A 21956-nucleotide genomic window follows, 5' to 3' on the forward strand; every position below is an offset into this window, starting at 1 on the left:
TCCTTCCTTCCTTCCTTCCTTCCTTCCTTCCTTCCTTCCTTCCTTCCTTCCTTCCTTCCTTCCTTCCTTCCTTCCTTCCTTCCTTCCTTCCTTCCTTCCTTCCTTCCTTCCTTCCTTCCTTCCTTCCTTCCTTCCTTCCTTCCTTCTCTTCCTTCTCTTCCTTCCTTTCTTTCTTTTTCTTCTCTTTCTCTCTCTTTCTCTCTTTCTTTCTCTTTCTTTCCTTTTCTCTTTTTTCTCACCCTCTTTCCTAAAAGAAATCCAAAGGAGATGGATGCTGCAATCAGGGAACAGTGCAGGGAAGGGACAGGACATGAAAGAGGGATGATCCAGGTAAGCAGAATTCCAGGGCTGGGGCCAGGGTGCAGATGGTGGCACACACAGCCTCAAAACACACCCTGCCTGTTTCAGTCACCAGTGAGGAGCAAAATGATGGTGTGGAGATGCAGCACAGTGGTGATCACCAAATATGTCCCAGAGATGGGCTTGCTCTTGTCAGCCCATATGTCTTCTTCACCACCTGAAAGACTATGGACCAAGGGAAGGAACTGAGACAGGGAACAATATGTTCTCTCAATTTTTCTCTCAGTTGAGCTTGAATCAAAGCTTGATTTTTTTTTTCATGCTGTCTTCCAGGTAACTTTTGATCATAGCTTGAGCAGTAGCCTTTTGTTTTTTTCTGACAAGTTCAGAAGTTTATACTCCCACCAGAAACATTTATAGAAAAAGGACTCACATTTTGGCCAGATTGGATTTTAAGCCGCTCTAAGTCTTCTTTGCCCAGAAACCTCTTTTGTCTCACTTTGGTGATATGCACAGCCCAGCAGTGAAATAAATGCAATGCAAATGCTAAAGTGTGGAAATCCTTAAAATTAGAGGGTTTTGGGAAAGCTGCAAAGGCAGGCTTTAGAGATAGAGATTGCTTTCCCCTGTTGTCAAGTCAGGAGCCCTACACAGGGCACAGGACAATGACTACAGCCCTGAGCAACAGCCCCAGGGTTGCAAGCAGACCTATTTTTAATAAAAGCACTTGAAGTTTGAGCAAATGCTACTTTTGTGATCTTTCTGGAAACAAATCAAAACTTGATTCAAGAAAAGGCAACCAGAATAGCTATTTTCCCACTATCAACTCCAACCAACAATTATGTTCAGAGAAAACATGAAGTGTCTAATCCAAACCCATGTAAGCAGTAACTGAAGCCATCCCCAACTCCTGCCTCAGGATTACTTCTGCCAGGCCAGGACATTCATTGGTATTCAGGAGCTGCTGTGTGAAACACAGCTTCAGGAGGGCTGTATCCACACACATATTTTTCAAGCTGTTATACTCTCTGCATGCTGATTGAAACCCTTCCTGATGAGTCTATCCATGCTCCTGAATTTTAGATCTGACATTATATTTCATTAACTTCATGGCAATGTGAACAGGTTTCTACTCACTGAAAAGAAATGGGCATCTCATCCCTATCTCCTTCTCCACACATTTCACTGAAATAGTAGTGGTAGAAATGGTTGGATAGCCCTTAACTCCACACTAACTACTTTGCAATCATATTCTTTTTAAGAGATTACTTTCACAATAGAATTGAAAATAAAGCACTTTTGAAATGAAAATTATTCTCAAGAAATAACTGAAAGCCTCAGTAATAAAGGCATTCTTTTTAATGACAACTCTGCATTATCTGAAGGGAAAGACTTTCAGTCCCTCATTCAAATTGTTGCAAGCTCAAGAAATACATACTGATGCTTTTTCCCCTCAATTGTGCTCCCAGTCCTTCATGTTTAGGGCACTTGTGAAATAGCATCAGCTGTTCTGCACCCCATGCTGGAAACTGATGGCATCATCTACTCCTAACCAATGTTCATGGGATAAATGCCATGGAAAGACCACTCTCCCTTTCCTTAAATCTAATTATTCTGTACTTCATTTCCCCCTCCACGAAATTATAGTAGTGGTATTTCCTTACCATTTTTAATCAAAACAAATGCTGAAGGAATGGAAATATTGAGAAGTCCATATTGCTAAAACACAAACAGTTGTTTTATAAAAGAATAACTATCACTGAAAGTGAGTAAAAGGAAGAGATGGAAGTTATGCTTTGATGTACTTGCCCAGAGTGTGCAGCACAAGGCTGGTAGTTGTCATCTGGTAGCTGTCATTCCACCTGCACTTCTGTACACCCTGAAAGGCTGCTAAGTGCTACCAGACAGGCTGAACACAAAGCAGCTAGAATTGTGCATTTCAGCTGTGGTGGGGATCAAATGGAATGAAAATTCCCTAGTCACTGGAAGGGTATGCAAGGATGAATAGAGCAGACATGGGTTTCAGGTTTAAGGATTTGTTTCCAGTTAAAATGCAGAAAGTATGCACAGATGTATTTATTCCTTGTATTTATATGTTTAGGCTAAAGCAGAAAGAGAAATTTCTTAAAAACCAACAATGTAGCAGAAACGTATGAATCAACAAAAGAGCTTCAAGGGGTACCAACCAGGAGATATCTGTTAAAGTTGGTGGATCTGTGCTCAAGATCTGGCTCCAAGTGAAACTTTCACAAACATGTAATATAACACCAATGTTTCACCAAGCACATCCATGTTCTTAGCTTGCTGGTTTTTTTAATTCAAGCATCAGGAAGAACTAAGGAAAAAAACCTGCAAACCATAAAATTTCCTGTTGGGACTGATGGAAAGAAATGAATCAACACTTAGTTTCTGTAATACAATTGCATGGGACATGAGTAAGTATTTGCCTTTCAGCTCACAGCAGCAGCAGTTCCTGCACACAAAGGCATCATCCTCAACCAGAGGGAGCAGATTTCTTGTGTCTTTTCAGCAACAGAGCTATGCACTCACTCCCAGACAAATCTATTTCCAAGATAGCCTTACAGGCTCTGTAAATATTAACTGCCATGAGTCTAAAGATTTGTTGGTATTCATTTTGATTAACACAATCTCTAGCAACAAAATCTAGCAACTCTCTCCCAGCACAGTGAGTTACAGCTGAGCATGGCAGCATCCTGACCACATTGGCCTCACAATACCTTCAGTCTCCTGTAAAGTGTCTGTACCTGATTCCCGCAGGGCTCAGCCCCAGTCCTCACTCACAGAAGCTGGAAAAGGAGCAAGAGCTGTTGGTCATGACATCCAGCAGCAATAAATTAAATGCTTTCATAAAAAATGTATTTCTCAGTGTGACAATGCCAAAGTTCAACTGTTTGCCAGAAATCTTTCATTCACTCAAAAATCTCGTTATGATGGTTATAAAGTGATAGGCTAAAGTGTTGCTTAACATCAGCAGGTAAAGAGCACAGAGGTTACTCAGCTTCCCTTCAGAGTGACTGCTCCAAGGGTCCAGATCAAGTCCAATGCAAAGTCTAGATGACTGTGCTGCCTCACTTTCTCCTCTCACTGAAATCAAGGCACTTGAATGACTGGAATTTTGGACTTCAGAACAACTACACTAAGGATTTTGGAGAATTTAGACAGTTTAAAGGCTACCTCTCTGGCAATAACATAACAGCCTGGTGGGCAGGAATACCTCAGCTTTCAAGCTTACAGTGAGTGCTTCCATTCATACAGGCAGAGAGGGCTATGAAGTTGCATCTTCACATGATTTCTAGCACTGTTTTTTATGTATCTGACTGTTTCTAGAGGATGAAACACTAAAATAGTTTTATTATGTTTAAAAAAACTCACCTTGTAAAACCCTGATGACTCATTAGGAAGGCATTAGAAAGAAAAAACCCAACTCTTAACTAAGAAAGTACATGTGACTCTATGATTTCTCTAGCAAGTGTGCTCTGTGTCAGCCAGCCAGCCACCCCCCTGGCCAGCCAGCCCCTCCAGTGATCCCACACGAAATGCTGCTCTGGGAGCAGCACACAGCTGGAGAGCCTCCACTGAGCCACCCCCACCTAATTTCTAGATGACAAACACATTTAGGATCAATGAGACACTAAGCTATGTAGTTCCACTGAGACTGGACTACTTTAGGACCACTAGAACATAAATGATAATTGACATTTTGGTAACTGTGGAAAATAACAGTTAAAGGCTTCTGAAATGTAGTTGTCTTTAGAGAAGATCATTGAAGATCATATTTTGGATGTTGGATCCCTAAATATGTATCCTATTATTAGTACTAATACAAGGTCACATGATTGTGGATTTAGCCATAAAGAACTGGATTAAAATGAACACTTCTTTCATCCAAGAATTTTGTAATATGTTTTGCCTCTATTAAAAAAAAACCAAACAAAACAAAACAAGTCCTATTAAAATAAAATCAGGGAAAAAGGAAAAATATTTTCAGTTATTTAAAAGAATTGAGTAAAAGGGTAGGAAAGTGAAAACAAACCAGCCCAAATGTTTTTATTTAATTTTGTTTATTGTGTGCTAAACAAGTTTTGTTTTAAATGAAAGACATTCCTTCATTATAAACATTGACCAGTTCTAATACTATATTTGTTTGAAATTATTACCACAGCAACTGCCAAGAGCTGAAAAGTTCTGGTTTTATTTGAAAAACAACTTAATAGCAGTAAAGCTCCTCTGCTTTGCCCAAATGCATTTGTTAGTCTAATAAAACTTGTTGTTCTCTCTCCTAACCATGATGTCTGGAAGTTAGTATCTGTTCTGCAAAGAGTTTCTGAGATGCACAATGAAAATGCATCTCTGCCCTGCAGAAGCCATACACAGCAAAAAGGTCCAAGGGAAGGAGAAAGCATCCCAGGGTAGTGCCTGTACCTATCTCTCAGTTATGAGGAAAGCCATGACATTAGCTTTGATTAGACACATTGAGATGGTCAAAATATAGCCAAATAAACTGCAAGACATACCCTGTGCCCAGAGCGTGCTCTGACAGCCAGAACATGCTAGCAGGATTTTGTGCCACACTGAATTACTCTCTAGAGGTGTATGACACTGAATCACTGTCTGCAGGGGTTGTATTAACCAAACCCTGACAGCCTTATTTATGTAAATTGGATCACATTTAAGGAACTATTCATACACATAAAAACTGGAGGAGCCAGGAAGATGCCCAGTCATTTCTGCAGGGTTTTTTCCTCCGCAGAATTAATAGGGTTTTTCATATCATAATTTTCTTATCACATGTCCCTGCCAAATATTACTTCCAAATTAAGTGCTTTCTTCATCTTTCTTCAATTAGGAAGAAAACCTCAAACATAGACACAAAGGCAGCAATACAGTTACTCTCAGAACAAAGTAATTTCATAACCTCATTGTATTACTTCCACACTCTGGGCTTGATATAAGAAATTAACTTTACTCTTAACAGCAACATACAAGATGCATTCCAAGATCTTTTTCAGCACATGAACCATTAGCTACAGTTTGCTGCTTTGCATCAGAAACTCAGAGGAAATCTGCTGACTCCACAGCTTTGCTATGCCTGCTTTGGAGAAGACAGCTCATAAATCCCCTTTCCACCACTGTACTGCTGTTTGGGAGTGAATTTCCATGAAGGGCCATGTTGCATATTCAACAGCTGGCTGCAAACTGCCTTATTCCACTGCTGGTAGGATTTTCACTTGTTCTATTTACAAGTGAAATGAGGTGCATCAGGGCCTCGATTCCCAGATCTTTATTCATCCACCACTGGGATTCACATGGGCTTCTTGTTTAACTCTCTCATGACAGAAAACTAAAACTGAATGAAAGGACTTGACAAAAAAGCCCATAGCTTTTCTTAGGTTTTTGGATCCCGGTACATGTGACAAATTGTCACATCTCCAGTCAAAAAGTCTGAGACTCTGGAGAGCAAGGTAGGAGCTGATCTGTAGGGAATCACTTCATCCTGGATGTTTTCTGAGCAGAGATGACACAGAATGACTCTATGGGTTTGCAGACACCAAAGATAAAACCCTGCTGTATGAGCAACTTCTTGCAATGACAATGCTTGGTCTATTTTCAAAGATTGCAAAGTAAACCTACATTTATATATTGTCTCTTAGACCCTGTTAAAAAAAAAAACAAAACAAAACAAACACACAAAAAACCTCCAAAAACAACAACAAAAAACCCCCAAAAAAACCCAAAACAAAACAAAACAAAAAGCAAAACAAAAAACCAAAAAACCAAAAATAAAACCACCCAAAAAACAAAACCAAACACATCCCCAAGGATTACCTTCTTCAACTGGGAACACACAGAGTTTCTAGAAAGCTACAGACTTCACTAGCTGCTGCACAGAAACATTTTACTTCTCTTGGAACACTACATAGGGATATCTTTGTGCAGTTGAGTAACTATAAACCATTCACAAACGTAACCGGCCGTCATTCTCAATTACACAGTATCAAGAACTAAACTCCATCAGCAATGCCCAAATCTGCCAACTTCTGTCCTCAGATTCTGAGTGCTATTATGGCTTGGAATGATACGTGCCACTTCCAGGTTTTCATTTATTTTCTTATTTGGTCATCTTTTTTCAAACAAAAGTGGTTGAAAGTACACAGCCCCTTTTGTGAGACAACTTCTCTGGCATAATTGAAGAAGATGTTCCAACAATGTTGACTTCTTCAAAATTCAGTTCCCTGCAAATATCTGTCTTCTGCTTTCCAGAGGAATCTCTGAACCTTGGAGAAAACAAATTGCTTTTGTTCACTGTGACAGCTGAGGTGAGAAAAATAACTAGTGGTTTTAGATAACAAGACTGCTCAAATACAGAGATGGACATTACCAGTTCTCATGGAACATATTAATGAGATTAACATTAAATTTAGGTCACGGTTTGTCTGCAACACAAAGGCAGACAGTGAGCCCACTGTATGCTCTTTCACAAGGGTGGAGTCTGACTGACTTCTCTTGCCTTGCTTCCTGTGAATAACAAGAAAACAAGCAGGAAGACAGGACTAAAGACCTGAGCTGGTGGCCTTTGCCAGTCATTTTTACAAGAGATCTTGAGTGGAGAAACAGAATGTGGAAAAGGCTAAATCCTACCTGGAGCACTCAGCTAGAAGGACAATGTTCATCACTCACACAGTATTGCTATTCACAGGAACTCACACAGTTCTCAACAGCCTGTGACAGTACAGCTTTACAACTCAGCAAGGAAAATAAACTTTATCTGGTACACCTAAGGCTGCACCAGCTACATCAGCACAGCACGGGGCAACAGATGAGTGAACTTGGCATTTGATGCTTTGCAAATCCCACTGTCAGTCTCTTGGGAAGCAGGAGCTGTTGACGAAAGGCAGTGTAATTATTGGCACTGGGCTGTACAAAGGTAACAGCATAAAATCTTAACATTCCCCAGAAGAAATGAAGGTGTTAAAATAGCAGCTGGGTAAATACCAGATAATCAAAGAAAGCAGCATGAGTTTCCCAGGTTCAAATAAGGTAGACAAGTACTTTGCAGCACTGACCTTATTGAAGAGACATTATCAGTTTAAAATTCATTTAAACCTGAAACAGTTACAGTATCAGAGAAGATAAAAGTTACCTATTAAACATAACAATTATTTCCACCAAAGTGTCAATCCTTTTACTTTCATTTTTACATTTTTCTGTAATGAACTGCTAGGTCCACATAGGTATTCTTGCTTTTGTTTACAACAGATTCACTTTGACACTGATAGTCTCTTCCAGAACATCCAGTTATTCACTCTTGGTATGAATTATTCTTCATTAGGCCCAGCATGTGTATTCTACTCCATAATAAATTAATACACAATACCAAGGTTAAAGAAATTAAATATAAATTTATGATAAGAAATCTCAACCAACTTGTTTCCCAGAAGCTTTTTCACCTCAATCACTGCAGGACATTTTTAGTACATCTTTCCCAAAATATATTTCATCATGTAGGATCCTTTTTATTAAAAAATCACCAACCTTCAAAATGTATTCTTTTGAATAACAACTTGACAGAATGGGGAATATGTATTGCATGCTAATCCAGTATCCAGGTATCCCAAGCCAAGGTGAGCAGAAAGGTGGGTTGTTGACAATACTGAAGAGCCTGTGCATAACTAAGCCTCCTGAAAATCCTGAACCCTGGGCACGAAGGCTGTTAGCTGCAAGCTGACATTACTGAAGCACATGCTGAAAAAATCATAACAAAGCTACAGTTTATTAGTCTAGCATGGAGAATAATTTCTTCAATAAAATTTACTATTGCCAGTAAGTTGTTATTTACTGTATGGATTAAATCATTGTCCAAGGACAGTTACTTTTGCTTGTTCTTTGTATGTTTTGGCTCCTTGTCCAATGGCATCATGTTGAGGGAAGACAACAGTGCAATGGAGATGGGAGTACACAGGAAACTGTCAAGGGCAACAGGAAAAGCAAGGAACTTCCAGGGGAACACAATTGATTTGGACAGTTTCAAATACTGAAGAAGTTGCCCTTCTATTACTTCTTGTATTGATGACTGTGAAGTCAAATAGGATGAATTGGAATGGCTTGTCCAGCACACACCTTCTTTGGGACACTTCAGCTGTGAAATAAGGCTGGCAATACCTATGGCACACACACAAAACTGCACAGTTGACAGCTGGCCCTCTGTCCTCTTGAGTGGCTCAAAACTGAATGTAAGTTAACTCTTCACTGAAGTGGGCTATTTCCTAGTTAGTACTTCTTTCACAAGGCACAAGAGATGTTAAGATCTGGATGTTTCTTTGAATATGTATTGCATGATATGAGAGTGACTCATAGCAGGGAGTGACTTTCCCTGCTAGAAAGTTACAGTCACTGAACTGCTTCAAATTTTTGATGAGGTGTGAGAGAGTTACAAATTAGCTTTCTATTGCTAGACACAGAGATTATCTATTAAGGATAATAAATTGATATTGTCATCAATATTCAGATGTTGCATTTTATTATTGTAACCTATTAGAGCTATTGGCCTCCATGTCATATCTGTGATGAGTTGATGTCACTTCCCCCTTATATTGTAACAGTGAAGAGTCTGGGCTTGCAAAAACATCCTGGAAGGGACTGACATTCAAGAAGGTACTTCAGCTTTCAAGTGCTCCTTGTAGCCATGAGCTGTGCAAGTGTTCCAATTGCCTTCTTGCCTCTTTCTGAAACACCTGAGATTACTTCTGTGCAGCTCTGGCCCACTTCCAAGGCAGGACAGACCCTGCTCTTTACCCACTCGTGCCTTGGGGATAAAATACCAGACATGGTTAAAACAGCAACTCTGAACTCCCACAACCCTGAGAGACTCCTCTTCCTGTGACAGCAAATACTTCCATGAAAAGACTGAAGAATGCAATCAAATAATAATTAGGACTGTCAGTCTAATTACTACATACATTTTCTAATGCTAGTAGTGATAGGAAACACTAATTGTCTTCTGTGGAATGAATATTTAAACTTGTCAGAGAAGAAGGGGAAAAAATGCCAACTGCAGATACACATATATTGTAACATTTTAATTTTTAAATAATATGGCACCCTATTAATAAAAAGGTGTAGAAGATCTGTACATGAAAAAATACAAAATATATGATCACAGTGGCCTCAGAGCACAGCATTCAAATACAGTTACAACCCCCTCAAAACAGGCTTGAATAATATAAGATATTAACAAATACATATGGTTATTTTAATTAGCTTTTCCTGTTCCTCTTTTTTGGATTCATATTTACAGGACTCTTTGAGTCAACTAGACAGGTTTAAAAATTAACTCTTTCTGAAATATAAAATTATACTCTCATCAATTTAGAGAAATTCAGGAATAAAAACTTCAAAAATATCTAAAATTGTGAAAATTGGCAGCACTGCAATCAAAAGAGGTTCTGAAGGCATTATATGTCCACTTACATTTTTCACTTTTCTACTGAGCAAATGTGATGACACTGCTTCACCAATGAAAAGACTGCAACAGGTTGTAAATATGCAACAGTTTGGAACTGTAGCCACACTCACAGCTCAACTGAAGTAAGTTTAGAAACAGCAAAATGTTGCAGTTACTCCAGGATGTAAGGCTCAGTATACAAATACATGCTAAAGATCTAGACTACCAGCTGTCATTGCAGAACACAGACTGCAGAAGTAACATGCAAGTTCTATTAGGAACACAGTGTTAAACAGTAAATTAACTAGAATAACATAAAATCAGAGAACAAAGGACATGTGGTTCATCTACTATATCTCTCCATGTCATCTGCTATACTGCAGCTTACCACAAAAATATAAATACAAAAATAGTAAGTCAGTACCTACTATATGTAATAAATAACCTTTCTGTATAAATTATGAAAATAGAACCATGGTAAAATCAGTGTAAAAATTACCAAAATGTAGTGAAGGAACACAGAGTCCTGCCTGCCAGAATGTGCATCATAGAACACCCATATTTACCTAGTGCAACAAAGCACTGACAAGAATTAAAAAATTCAAGATGCACATCACTAACTGTGCCATTCTAAAATTACATTTATTTCCAATATCAGACAAATCAGATTAAAACAACATACATGTCATTTGAACTGTACACTTCATTCTTCCTCATCATTTAACTGAATTTTAAATAACTTCCTCTTTCCTAATTGATACTCTAAATGGAATTGCTCTTATGAGTCCATGTTTGCATGAGCAGCCTTTTTAGAATTAAGAAAGTTCTTTTTCTTTTTCCTTGGAAAATTATGCAAAGCAAGTTTTGGATCACTTGGCTCACGGAACAGAAATATCTTCTCCCCTGTGTCTGACAGCTCTATGGCTTCAGCAGTTGCAGAGTTCAGAGAAACTGGTGGATCAGGCTGTTCCACAGGAAGGTGTGCAGGTGAACATCCCAGATGAATGAATGCTGCTTTTTCCAAGACAGCAAGTTGCTTCTTCTTTGTCAAACTATATTAATGAGAAAAATTGAGTTGAAAAATGAGAACTGAGGCAAAAAATGCACAGATTCCTACACCATACCTTGCCACAGAAGTGGTGATTTGGAAGCTAAAGAAAATCATATTTCAACAAAGAGAATTTTAGTTTTCATTCTAATCCCAATAATTCACGTATCATTTTCTGAGATACAAAATTGCAAAAGGAAAGGCAACCTCATAATAAATAAATATAGGGAAGATGAGCAATGTATTTGAAAAATATGAGAATTTTGTGGATATATACTGAAAAATCTTTTTAGGTATTTACTATATTGCTCATTATGTGTAAACATGTTGTAGAATAAATAAGCACTAGAAAGAACAGTGTTAGAAAATACATACTTATGAACTAATTTTGTGATTTCTAAGAGCTGTCAGAAGTATTTTGGGACATTAAATAAACTATGAACAAAAAAACCCAGGTATGTTTGTTCTGGTTTTCTCCTTACCTGTCTTTTCTCTTGTTTAGAGAAGGGATCTTTTCTAAACTTCTGTTTATCAGATCTTGCCTTATTTTGTTCTCCAGTGTTTGCCACATCTCCTGGCTCTTCCTGAAGGAGCAGGAAAGAAAAATTCCCAGCAGCAAATCTCCAAATATACACATTTTTATTCCCTCTCTGACTTTAGCTACCAAACCCATGACAGCAACAACACAAATGCAGTCAGTAAGAGTATTCAAGCACTTTTGCTGCCCTGCCACAAATCATTTAAATTAGTTAAGATCACACCTCAGGGCATGGTACCAAGGACTCTTATCTGTTCCTTGAGAACCCACACCTGCCAAGGACTGGGCTCAGTGCCACAACATCTGCTCTTGTCTCTGCCCATGTCAAGGCAGGGAGTTGGGAGAGCAGGTCCTGGAGCATCCCTTGGTGGTACTGCACAGATTTCAGCTCAGGTTAATGGGGCTAAAGGGGAGTGACAAAGGCCCTGAGAGTCTACCAGTCTCTGTGAGAAAAGGGAAACTCAGTGCCCACTTGGAACCTCACTAATCAGCTACAAAGGGACAGACATCTGCAAGGTTGTAGCTTTCACTATTAGGAAGGAGGATCTCCTTTACATCTTTACAAGCTACAGACACCTAAAACCTGGTGTGTCATGAACATTATTAAAAAAAAGTAGAAGTAAAATATTTTAACAAACTCCAATTCAGGAAATAGAAAGAAAATTACCAGAACAGGATTTATAAATCTATGAAATAACCGTTTAATTCACAAACGTATAAAATTATTTTAACTTTTTATCAATAAATTTATTATAGTTCAAATGTTTCACAAAATAAGGAAGCAGTTCTAAAGTATTTTTACCCCAGAAAAATAGTTCAAAAGAAAACTTATGCACCTGTGATTTTTTGATATAGCTGTCAATCTCATTGTCCAGCAAACAGATATAAACATAAAACATAAAACAACAATCTTGCAGTGGTCTACCAGAAAACATCACACCTACCTTTTCTTACAGCTGCCAGACTCATCTGCATTACTGTCACTTTCAACAGCACCATCTGAATATTTACTGATGGAATCAAGGACAGAAAGAACCTCACTTTGTGAGCTGGAGGGCAGCAGCAAGTTCAGGGCCCTGTGCAGCACCCCCACTGGCACCCTCGTCAGTTTAGCTAAATAACCTGCCAGACGGAGCTCCTAGAGGGTCACATGAGCGGAAGACAGACAAATTCAGCATTGAAAATAAATGTTAACCAACCTTAGTTACTGTTATTAAATAAATAGTCATTATGGAAAAAAAAAATAGCACTGAAGATTATTTTAATCATGACAATTTTGGCATCAAGTTGTCAAACTTTCATGTTCACTGTTTCTACCCACAGTGGCCCATGTATGTCATGGTGGTCCATTTCATTTGGGATTTTGGAAATGTAAATGCTACATAACCAGTTGATCTTGGTATATTTGCTTAGGGCATGTACTTGATGCCCTTTGGTTTGAAAAATCACAAGACAATTACATTCTAACATAAAAGGCTTAATTAATTTATGGATTCTACTACTATAAGGAAATAATTTCAAGATAGCAAAGAAGCAATAGGACACTCCTGTAAAATTACAGAGAGAAAAATAGCCTTGAAAAACTTTACAAGTTGTCATGGTTGATCACTTCATTTTTCAGCTTCTCTTAACACCAAATTCTGTGATAAGCTCAGAGAACAGCTTATTAGGAGGTGAAGGAAAACATCTGCTTTTCTTTTGGTAGTATTTTGTTATTTCCAAACTTCCTGCCAATTTTTTTCCCCAAAGGTCAGTAGTAAAGCACATTCATATAATGTACAAATTGACTTGAGTTGAAATTTATTTGTTCCATAGACACTCAGCCAGCCCCATTTCCCGCCCTACTCCAAACACCAGAATTCCATTGCTATTTTCGGCTTTGTTGTCATAAATACAGTGTCCCCAGGGTGTTTCTGCAGATGTCTTGTGTGTATCAAACATGAAATGCATACAATATATTGTGGACTAAGTGGAAAGAAAAGAGAAAGGTAAATGAAAGCAAGTTAAATGTCTCAAAGAATGTCAGAAAAAAAAGCTGCTGTGGTATTCAAGCCATACATGTAACTCAGGTAGCTGAAGTTAGGTAAGACATGCCAAACACAATGACTCATGACAGCTGAGTTACCACCACTCTGCAGACCCTCCTGTAAGTGTTGATGGAGGGGTGACTAAAAAGCCCATATCACACAGAACCCCACAAGGTCCCCCCATGCAGGAAGACAGCCAGGCTCTCTGTCCACAGTAGTTTCAAAAAGTCACAGCAAATGTTTGCCTCCTTTTCTGTACGACAATTTTTCAGAGGAGTGAATTCACCTAGGAGATCCCTGGATTACCTGAATCCTCTTTGAAAGAAACAAAGCAGCACCAGCAAGGTACTCTTAAGCCAAATTTAGACAGCCATACAAAATAAAGAAATCAATTAACCTCCTTTCCCCATAATTGTCCTTCAAGCAGAGAATTCTCTCTGAAAGGTAAGAAAACTTTCCAAAATTTTCTGGCCTCTTCAGTGCTGGCATAGACTTTACAGGGAAACCACTGAGATCACCCAGAGTTAACAAGACAATATCCTAAGACTGAGGAGAGATTAGTAAATTCGTACAGTTCTTAAAGTATTTGCAGCATGATTAGGCACCAAAGTTGGACACCAAAGAGATGTTTGCTCAGGCTAATAATTTCTTAGTGAAAGAAATTATTTGATTTTTCTTTGGAGAGGAATGCAAACAAGGTCATAAACCTTAATACAGACACCTAAGTCTAATTTCTATAGTACTTCTGGTCTTTAAACTCTGTTCTTCTCCAAACTTACAAAATGCAACATTAAGTGAGAATAAATATGACAGATCTCTGAGACCTGTTCTGCTCTCTTTGGCTGAATGTTCTCAGGACCTTTAAATCAGTTTTGAAAACAAGTATGAGTAATGATACTAGAAAATATAATTAGCAGTCCTGCTATCATTTAATTCTGAAACATAATCAATGCAAATCATTCTTAATGCTCATCAAAATCTAAACAAGACCCTTTTTTCATTACATGAAGATTCAACTGTAAATCTGTTAATCAGAAAATCAGGCACTTCAGCTCTCCACAGAATGAAATGCAACAGGACAAACACTGAAAGGATTTGTAAACGAATAAACAGAAGTATAACTCAGAAAAATTCAAAAGGCCAAAAGTAGCTCAGAATTAGCTGAAGTGACTGACAGTATAGGCTGCAAACTGGTAGCAACTACTAGCAGAGAGTAACTCTAAATACATCTAATGGTTCCCAAAAAAGGAGAAAAGCTGATATCCAGATACAGCTGTAATTTAAACTTGGAAGCTTTGTTCAATTTCATGCTTACCTGACTATAAATTGCCAAAAATGCATTCGTTTCTATATTTTCCAGGAGATCTTCAAGCACCACGCAATTCCATTGCTCATCTCTCAAGCTGAAGTGAAAGACAGAATTAACATTGAAATCTTCCCAGGTGCAATGAGTGTATTATAGGGAACAAAATTGGAAGGTCACCCATTCGGGAAGCATATCTGTCTGTCAGCAAATCTGCTGCGAGCAGCCTAACTTCTAAAACATGCCAAATTCTCTTCCCTGCTTCCCTGAACTTCCAAGCCAACATCAGAGCAGAATCTAAGGCTATGCTCTTGCACACAATTCAAACCTGAAATCACTCCAAAGCAACGTCTACCTGTCCCCATCCTCTTCCCTCCTTTCTAAATTTTATCACCACATTTTAAGGCAAGTTGTGGATCGTTTTGTAGCTGAAATATGATATTAAACAGTTAACTTCCTCATTGCTGGTGATTATTTTTATTTTCTAGACCAAAACATGATGACATCATATACAAATCCTGCAATGTAAAAAAGTACAAAACTTTTTTCTTCCAGTAAAATTTTTAATGTATCAGTGGTTTATGGAAAAGCACATTCTAATGGAAAGCACACTTTGAGGACATTACATGAAGTTTGAAATGTGCTAGGCTTTTAATATTGGGCAATACACATGGAAATGTCATTTCTATCTCCTGTAACCCTAATAAAAGTAACACAATAGGCTGCAATTTTGCAAATTATCACCCATTTTTGCTAGGCAGCCATTATGACAAGACAGATAGTTCTATATACCTCCCAAGAGGCATTTTATTTGTCGCTGATATCTTTACTTAAAAACTGGCCGGGGAAAATTGAAATTGAAGAGCAGTTTATACATCTCATCAAAAATAATTGTGTGCCAGGGAATTCAGTCTACAGTACGGCAATGGAAATGGAAATTCAATTTAAATTGTCTCAGCTATTTCCTCTGACCCTAGCAGATCATGTTGCTCTGAACTCCCTCCCTATCTTCCTGGGAGACAAAGTAATAGGAATAAAATTATTTTCCTCCTTAATGCTAAGGAGTATCATTATTTTTCTGCTATCCCTGTCAAAAAAATGGTGACTACCATGCAACACACAAGCACCATTTATATGCTACTAAGTTATTATTATTTCATGTTTCTTATTTCAATATTCCCAACTCCTCAGTTATGCTCTGGGCCACAGCACAAGAAGGCAGAGTTCAAACACAGATGCATGGTCCCTCCCCAGTGCAGCAGTACTTTCCTCCTGCTGCTTCTCCAGAGTATCTTATGGTCCATAAGAATTGCAGTAACACAGTAAAACCTGAGACCAAAGAACTTACCTTTGTTGGTACAGGTTTATAAATTGTCTACATTTATTCATGGCCTGTCTTAACAGAACTGTCACATGTCTTTCTGCATTCGTGTCCACAGGTTCATTTGCGAGTCCCAAACCATCCAGAATCCACCTCTGCCTACTCATTAGATGCTGCTGTGCTGACTCCTTATGCAACATCTCATACTCCAGCTTCTTTTCAAGTTCTTCAATCTCCTAGAGGTTGAAAATGCATGAAGATAAGAAGTTAAATTATAACTTGAAAGAATGAATTTCATTTGGAGTGAGGAAAAAAGAAGATGGTATCAGATTTTCTGATATTACTTTATTCATTTCTTATTCTACCCAGCCACTTGCAGTCATTACACTTTTCAATTCATTGCACAGCTTCAGTAAACATGACTGGCACGTTATGAATATCAGAACAATGAGGAAAGCTATGACTCAATTTTCATTGTGTTAAAAGTCAATGCTCTCTAAAACCTTCCACTGTAGAGGACATCCAGCAACTGGACTGCCAGCATGACTGAGATCAAAACTAAGGAACCATTTCTAAGCTGCACAAATCTACTGAAACAGCTTGAGAAACTCAGACTGTTTTAATTTTAGTTATTCCAAATTAACAGCTAATATCAAAAGGATTTAAGTTAAAAGGCAGTAATTCATAACTAGTCTGATAAAGTTAGGGTTAAAATAAAATGCTCAGAAAATCAAAAGGTTAAAATCCAAAGTCTTCAGGGGACTGGATCCCCCATGCTAAAAATCTCACTTTTGTCAAAAAGTCAAACTGGACACCAGAAGGAAGGCTTCATACTCCCATTTCCAATGTCACTGCTGTCTCACCTCAACTTTTCCATTGCTTACTATCTCAAAGCCCCACTTCCTAACCTGTACCTTGGAGAAAATGCTGAATATTCCACTGCCTCATCAGTTGCATTTAACCCAGTATTAAGCTATTCTAGGTCTCGCTTCTGCCCCTTCTTCAATCCTTTTTCTTCACCTGTTCAAGAACAGAAAAGGTAAAAGCAATTTCTCTGAAAAGAGCCCCCACACTTATGGCATAAAAGGCAAAAATACTCTTCCTACATTCAACTTTCACTATTTCCTACAGCTCTAACACAAATTCAAGTAAAACTGGAGGCATATAAGCATTCTAACTGCCACTCCATGAGAAATTCTGTAGAGATGACCACATTAAAATTTAAAAAGGAATTTTCACAGCAGTAGCTGTCTAATGATGCCCTCTAGCAAAGAGGTTTTTCTCAAAAACCCATTTTGTTTGTTCTACTCCAGTGCTCTCCCCAAGCCTCACTTGGATGGTTTCAAATAGCAGATGCAGAAAAAAAAGTCCTTGTGAAAACAGAGCACTGAAGTATTAAAAAAGGATTAGAAAATTGGCACATATCAAATATGTAATAAATATGGTGAAGGGAAGAGGTTTTTCCAGATTTTTTGCTATTAAACTGCATGAGTGTGCCTGGAGTGAGATAGGTAGGAGGCTGTATAGATAATCTCTAAAAGCTTGACAATTGAAGCATATCATGTGGTTATGGATTTTGCATATGGACAGCATTATAACATGAGTAATTCTCTAAGACAGACACAACAATTTACTCTTCTGTCAGGAGTCCAAATCACTTCTCAACTGTCTTTCTTTTAATCAATAAAATATTAAGTAGCCACCAGAATACTACCCTTTCTGCCTGCATGCAACTGTAACAAAAATAAAAAATACTAATACACAATCTTCCTTGGCTGTCCTTCTCTTTATGTCTTTTACTGAATGCACTGAAGTGCACATACTCACAGAAATTGAAGTCTGGACCATCAGAAGCTGCAAACCAGTAGCTAAATCAAAGATACTCTAATAGTGGCTGTTTCCTAACAGGATTTTTTTCTTTTAATAACTATATTACTTACAGGATTATGTGCTTCTAAAATCTGAATACATTCCAGTTTTGACAGGGTTTTTGACGTATTCAGTTGTTCAAAGAGCAAAGCTTGCACATTTATGATAGCAGTATACAGCTCCAGCATTCTGGATTTTTTAACACTCTTTTGAAAGGCTAAAGAAGCACAATACTCTCCAAGTTTATTTTCCAGATTGCGCAGGTGACGCTCTTTTTCAAGCTGCAACTCATACTTAATCTGAAAAAAAAACCAAACCAACAAAAACCAAAACTCAAAAGATAGATTAACACAGACTTTTACATGGATACTTATGATTTTAGTACTCTGTAATTAACAAGCAGGATTATGACAGCAAAGAAATCAGTGCTGTTATCTTATAATGTAATACACTGTTTTAAGAAGTGCTTTTAACCTTTAATTCCAAGTTTTTACTGTAATAAAAAAAATACAGTACAGTCAAACACTTTAAAGCAATTTCTTTTTGAGTAGTTAGAAGTTCAATATTAAATGCTAACCCAAAACAGAGGGTCTATATAATTTTTATTATAATAAAATTAAAAGCTAGAAACACAAATAAATCTATGGTTACCTATGGTTAAATGGAAAGATAAAATATGCCCTTTTGCTTAGAAAAAACATGGAACTTATAGAAAGACTGCATTTAGTTTCAAATTGGCAAGTGTCAGTTAATGCTGACTGATGACATTCAACATACTGTTCTTTGAGCAAATAATGAAAAACCTTCTTATATAAAACAGAGTTAAACTGTAAATCAAAAGTCATTTGGCAATGGATTTCACATAAGATTAGAACTGGATTGGATCAACATCAAACAGCATAAAATCAAAGTGATTTAACTGAATAACTGTGTTACTGCCACACGTTTGATGGAACATCCACAGGAACGATTCAAGGGTGAAAGGCAAGTGCAGCCTCACGTGCAGGCACAGGATGCAATGCACGTGACTGATGAGCTCTCCATGCTGTGCCACTGCCACTGACAGCCAAGGACACTGCACTGTGACTATTCTTCTGGGGGACAATGTCTACAGCAGCCAGCTGCAATTCCCTTCTTTAGGTGCTTCCATCTGAGCTTGTCACTCTAAGCTCCCTTCACACTCAAAGAAAAGGAAAAGATACTTCTCAGTAGTTTTCATATCCTAAAATATGGATTTCCACTGACATGTAAGGTGGATGTCTAGGTTAGGCATCAATGGCTACACTGCATATCTAATATTTAAGTAGCTGAATCTTCAAAAGACTACAGTAAACAATTACCACTTTGTTTTTATTCTCTCTCCCTGTACTATTCATGTGGGCCCAAAGAATTGGATTGTAAGAGAGAAAGGACACAAACAGAGAAAGCAGATGCAGCCAGCACATGCAGCCCTGAGAGCTCCAACTCTACTACTTGGTGTTTTAGAACAGTTAGAAATATTTAATCTTTTAAACATATTTACTAATGCACACTTTAAATTAATATTAAATTAATATTAAATTAATATTAAATATTTTAAAATGGGAAGAAATATTTCACAGTATTTTACAATGAGGGTGGTGAAACACCTTCAACATTATACAGCAAATGAACTCCCCTTAAATAAACAAAATGCTACATCACTCAACTGGTATTACTGTCTACCCCTAGCCACATGAGTTTCTTTCTGACTCTTGCCAGCTTTGAAACCAGCTATACAATCAGAATGACAACAGCTGTGCCAGATGGTGCATATAAAACTGGAACAAAGAGGTTTAGAGAAGCTAAATTTCCGATTTTAAAACAAGATTCTAATAAAAATGTAAGACAGTGTTTACTGCCTTACACTTACCAAACAAGTATTCAGTACTTTTTTGCCTATAAAGCTTAGCCCATAATCTGATGGGAAGAGTAATCTTCAAGGAAGAGTACCAAAACCACCTAAATTTTCAGGACCAGGACTTTAGATATTGAAGTCAAAATTACAATGCCTCTATTAAAGGATTAGAACATTCTCAGACCACAGTTATTAAATTCATGAACAGTGCTGGAACACATTTGCCTTCTTGTTGCAGTCTTGCCCAAGCACCTGCTCTCACTTTCAAAGACTGGGTGCTAGACTAGATAAACATTTGCTTTTATCACCTGAACCAAATCAAACGATGTGTTGCTCTCACACAGAAGAGAAATTATTTCTGAATCAACATGTTGACCCATTATTTTTCAGTTTTCAGGATACAAGTATGAAAAGCATAAGAAAGAAGTATAAAAATAGCTTTTTGTCCAAATTGGTACTAAAATTTATATTGAAATCACTTTTGAATTTATTTTTTTATCAACCAATTTTAATTACTAATGACACATGCTTGTCATGCATAAATTCTACAGCTGTGCACCACCTGTGTTTAACAAACTTATCACTGCAACGTCCTCCTGACATGCAAAACTAATATGATCCATACTGTACACATGTGAAAGATCTCTTGGAACATCTACTAGCAGGGAAGTAAAAAGCTGTCAAAATCCCATATTAAGATTGGCCCCACTCATTTCTCAAGGATTAACTTTAGACTGGAGCTGGGTGTTTTTAAAAGGTACCCACCAGAATCAAGACTTCCTTTCAATCAGCTCTGTACAAAAAAACTCAGACCCTACCCAAAAAGCTTTTGGATCTAAGAATCCGTTTTTGGATTTTCAGCAGCATTAGCAGATGTCCAGGAACTAAATGCTGCTCAGCTGAAGCACACATTGAAGCACCTTCCATGTTTTGAAAGCCTTCCTAGAAAAGCACAGGACCTAGGGGAGCCTTGCAATCTTGCACACACCAGGCTCCAGAACCATTGGAAGAAAAAGGGGTGAGACATGAAACCAGTTCTGTAACTAAGACGCAAAAATTAAGACAAAGCAAAAACTATTAAGTATGAAATGCAACATCTTGATAAATGCAGGCTATATTAGGGAGATGTATCATGTCACAATACCTTACACCTTTTTTCTCTGGTTCTTATTCACATTGATAGAATACTGTCAATCTTTAATTACTAAAGATCTAAGTCTTGACTTCAGTCCAGAAAAGATTGTACTTACCCTATTCAAATTTTCACCTTTCACTGAGTCTTCATAAATTAAAATTTTGTCCTGTAAAGATTTCTTCAGAATATCTAACTTATTTCTATTCCTGGATCCTGTTTTTCCCATTTTAGAATGCAGCTGTAACAAGATGAGCAAAGATGATTTATATTTAAAAGGCGTATGAGGATGCTAATGTTAAAATTATTACTTGGTATTATTGGTACATCCACCAAATAATGAAAAACTTGGAAAATATGACTTTCACTTACAAAGTACATCTGAAATGAAGGTACTGCCTATTCATTCAGAACATTCACTTTGGACATTCAGGCAAAGTTACAATTTTTTAAAAAATTTCTTTCAAGTAGAATTATATATTCATCCTTTCCATGAAAATTCATAGCATATAAATTTGATTTTAAACAAGCTTTAGCAGTGATAATAAGAGAAGATTTTAACTGATACGTTGTCTCCTCAGCACGGTTAAAAATGAACAAAGAATATTAATTTAAGATCTACATTGTTTTCAACACACAGTCTGTGAATCACAAATGAACCATGATAATATTAAGAAGCACCGTTCCATGTAATCAAATTACTCTTGACCTTTCTATTTCTTTACAAGAATACCAACTAAGTATATGTACTCTTGGGGAAATGATAACATCTGTTCAACTGTAAGGTTTTGCAAAGTCATTTCCCTCCTTTAGTACTTTAGAAACTATTAAGGCTTTGAACCAGGCTAATTCCTAGCACAATTAACCCAGCACAGTTTACATGTTTAGAAAACATAACTGAACCAAAACAGAGCAAGGGCAAGTCCTCCTTTTTAAGATGGCAACAGACACAACTAATACAGGAAATATTTTTGGCTCCCATACTTTATAAGAACTGAAAAACATTTATAATTCCACAGCTTTTACACTTTACTGAAGGAATTAAACGCCCCTCACAGGGTTCTTTATGAAGGGCTAGA

General features: G+C 37.5%; 1 protein-coding gene across 9 annotated transcripts in view; it reads right to left on the reverse strand.

The window, feature by feature from the left end:
• Positions 1-4365: 4365 nt before the first annotated feature.
• EVC2 (EvC ciliary complex subunit 2) overlaps positions 4366-21956 on the reverse strand; it is a 66441-nt gene continuing 48850 nt past the window's right edge. For all 9 annotated transcript variants that reach the window (XM_064418680.1, XM_064418679.1, XM_064418678.1 and 6 more), the window contains 7 exons: positions 20996-21118; positions 17941-18168; positions 16028-16236; positions 14692-14779; positions 12294-12487; positions 11294-11395; positions 4366-10815 (listed from right to left, as the gene is read on the reverse strand). In XM_064418680.1, the coding sequence (XP_064274750.1) occupies positions 10542-10815; positions 11294-11395; positions 12294-12487; positions 14692-14779; positions 16028-16236; positions 17941-18168; positions 20996-21118 (1218 nt within the window). In that variant the 3' untranslated portion in view covers positions 4366-10541. The remainder of the gene's footprint in view (positions 10816-11293; positions 11396-12293; positions 12488-14691; positions 14780-16027; positions 16237-17940; positions 18169-20995; positions 21119-21956) is intronic.

Source organism: Passer domesticus, chromosome 4 (genome assembly GCF_036417665.1).
Source record: "Passer domesticus isolate bPasDom1 chromosome 4, bPasDom1.hap1, whole genome shotgun sequence".
Taxonomy (NCBI): Eukaryota; Metazoa; Chordata; class Aves; order Passeriformes; family Passeridae; genus Passer; species Passer domesticus.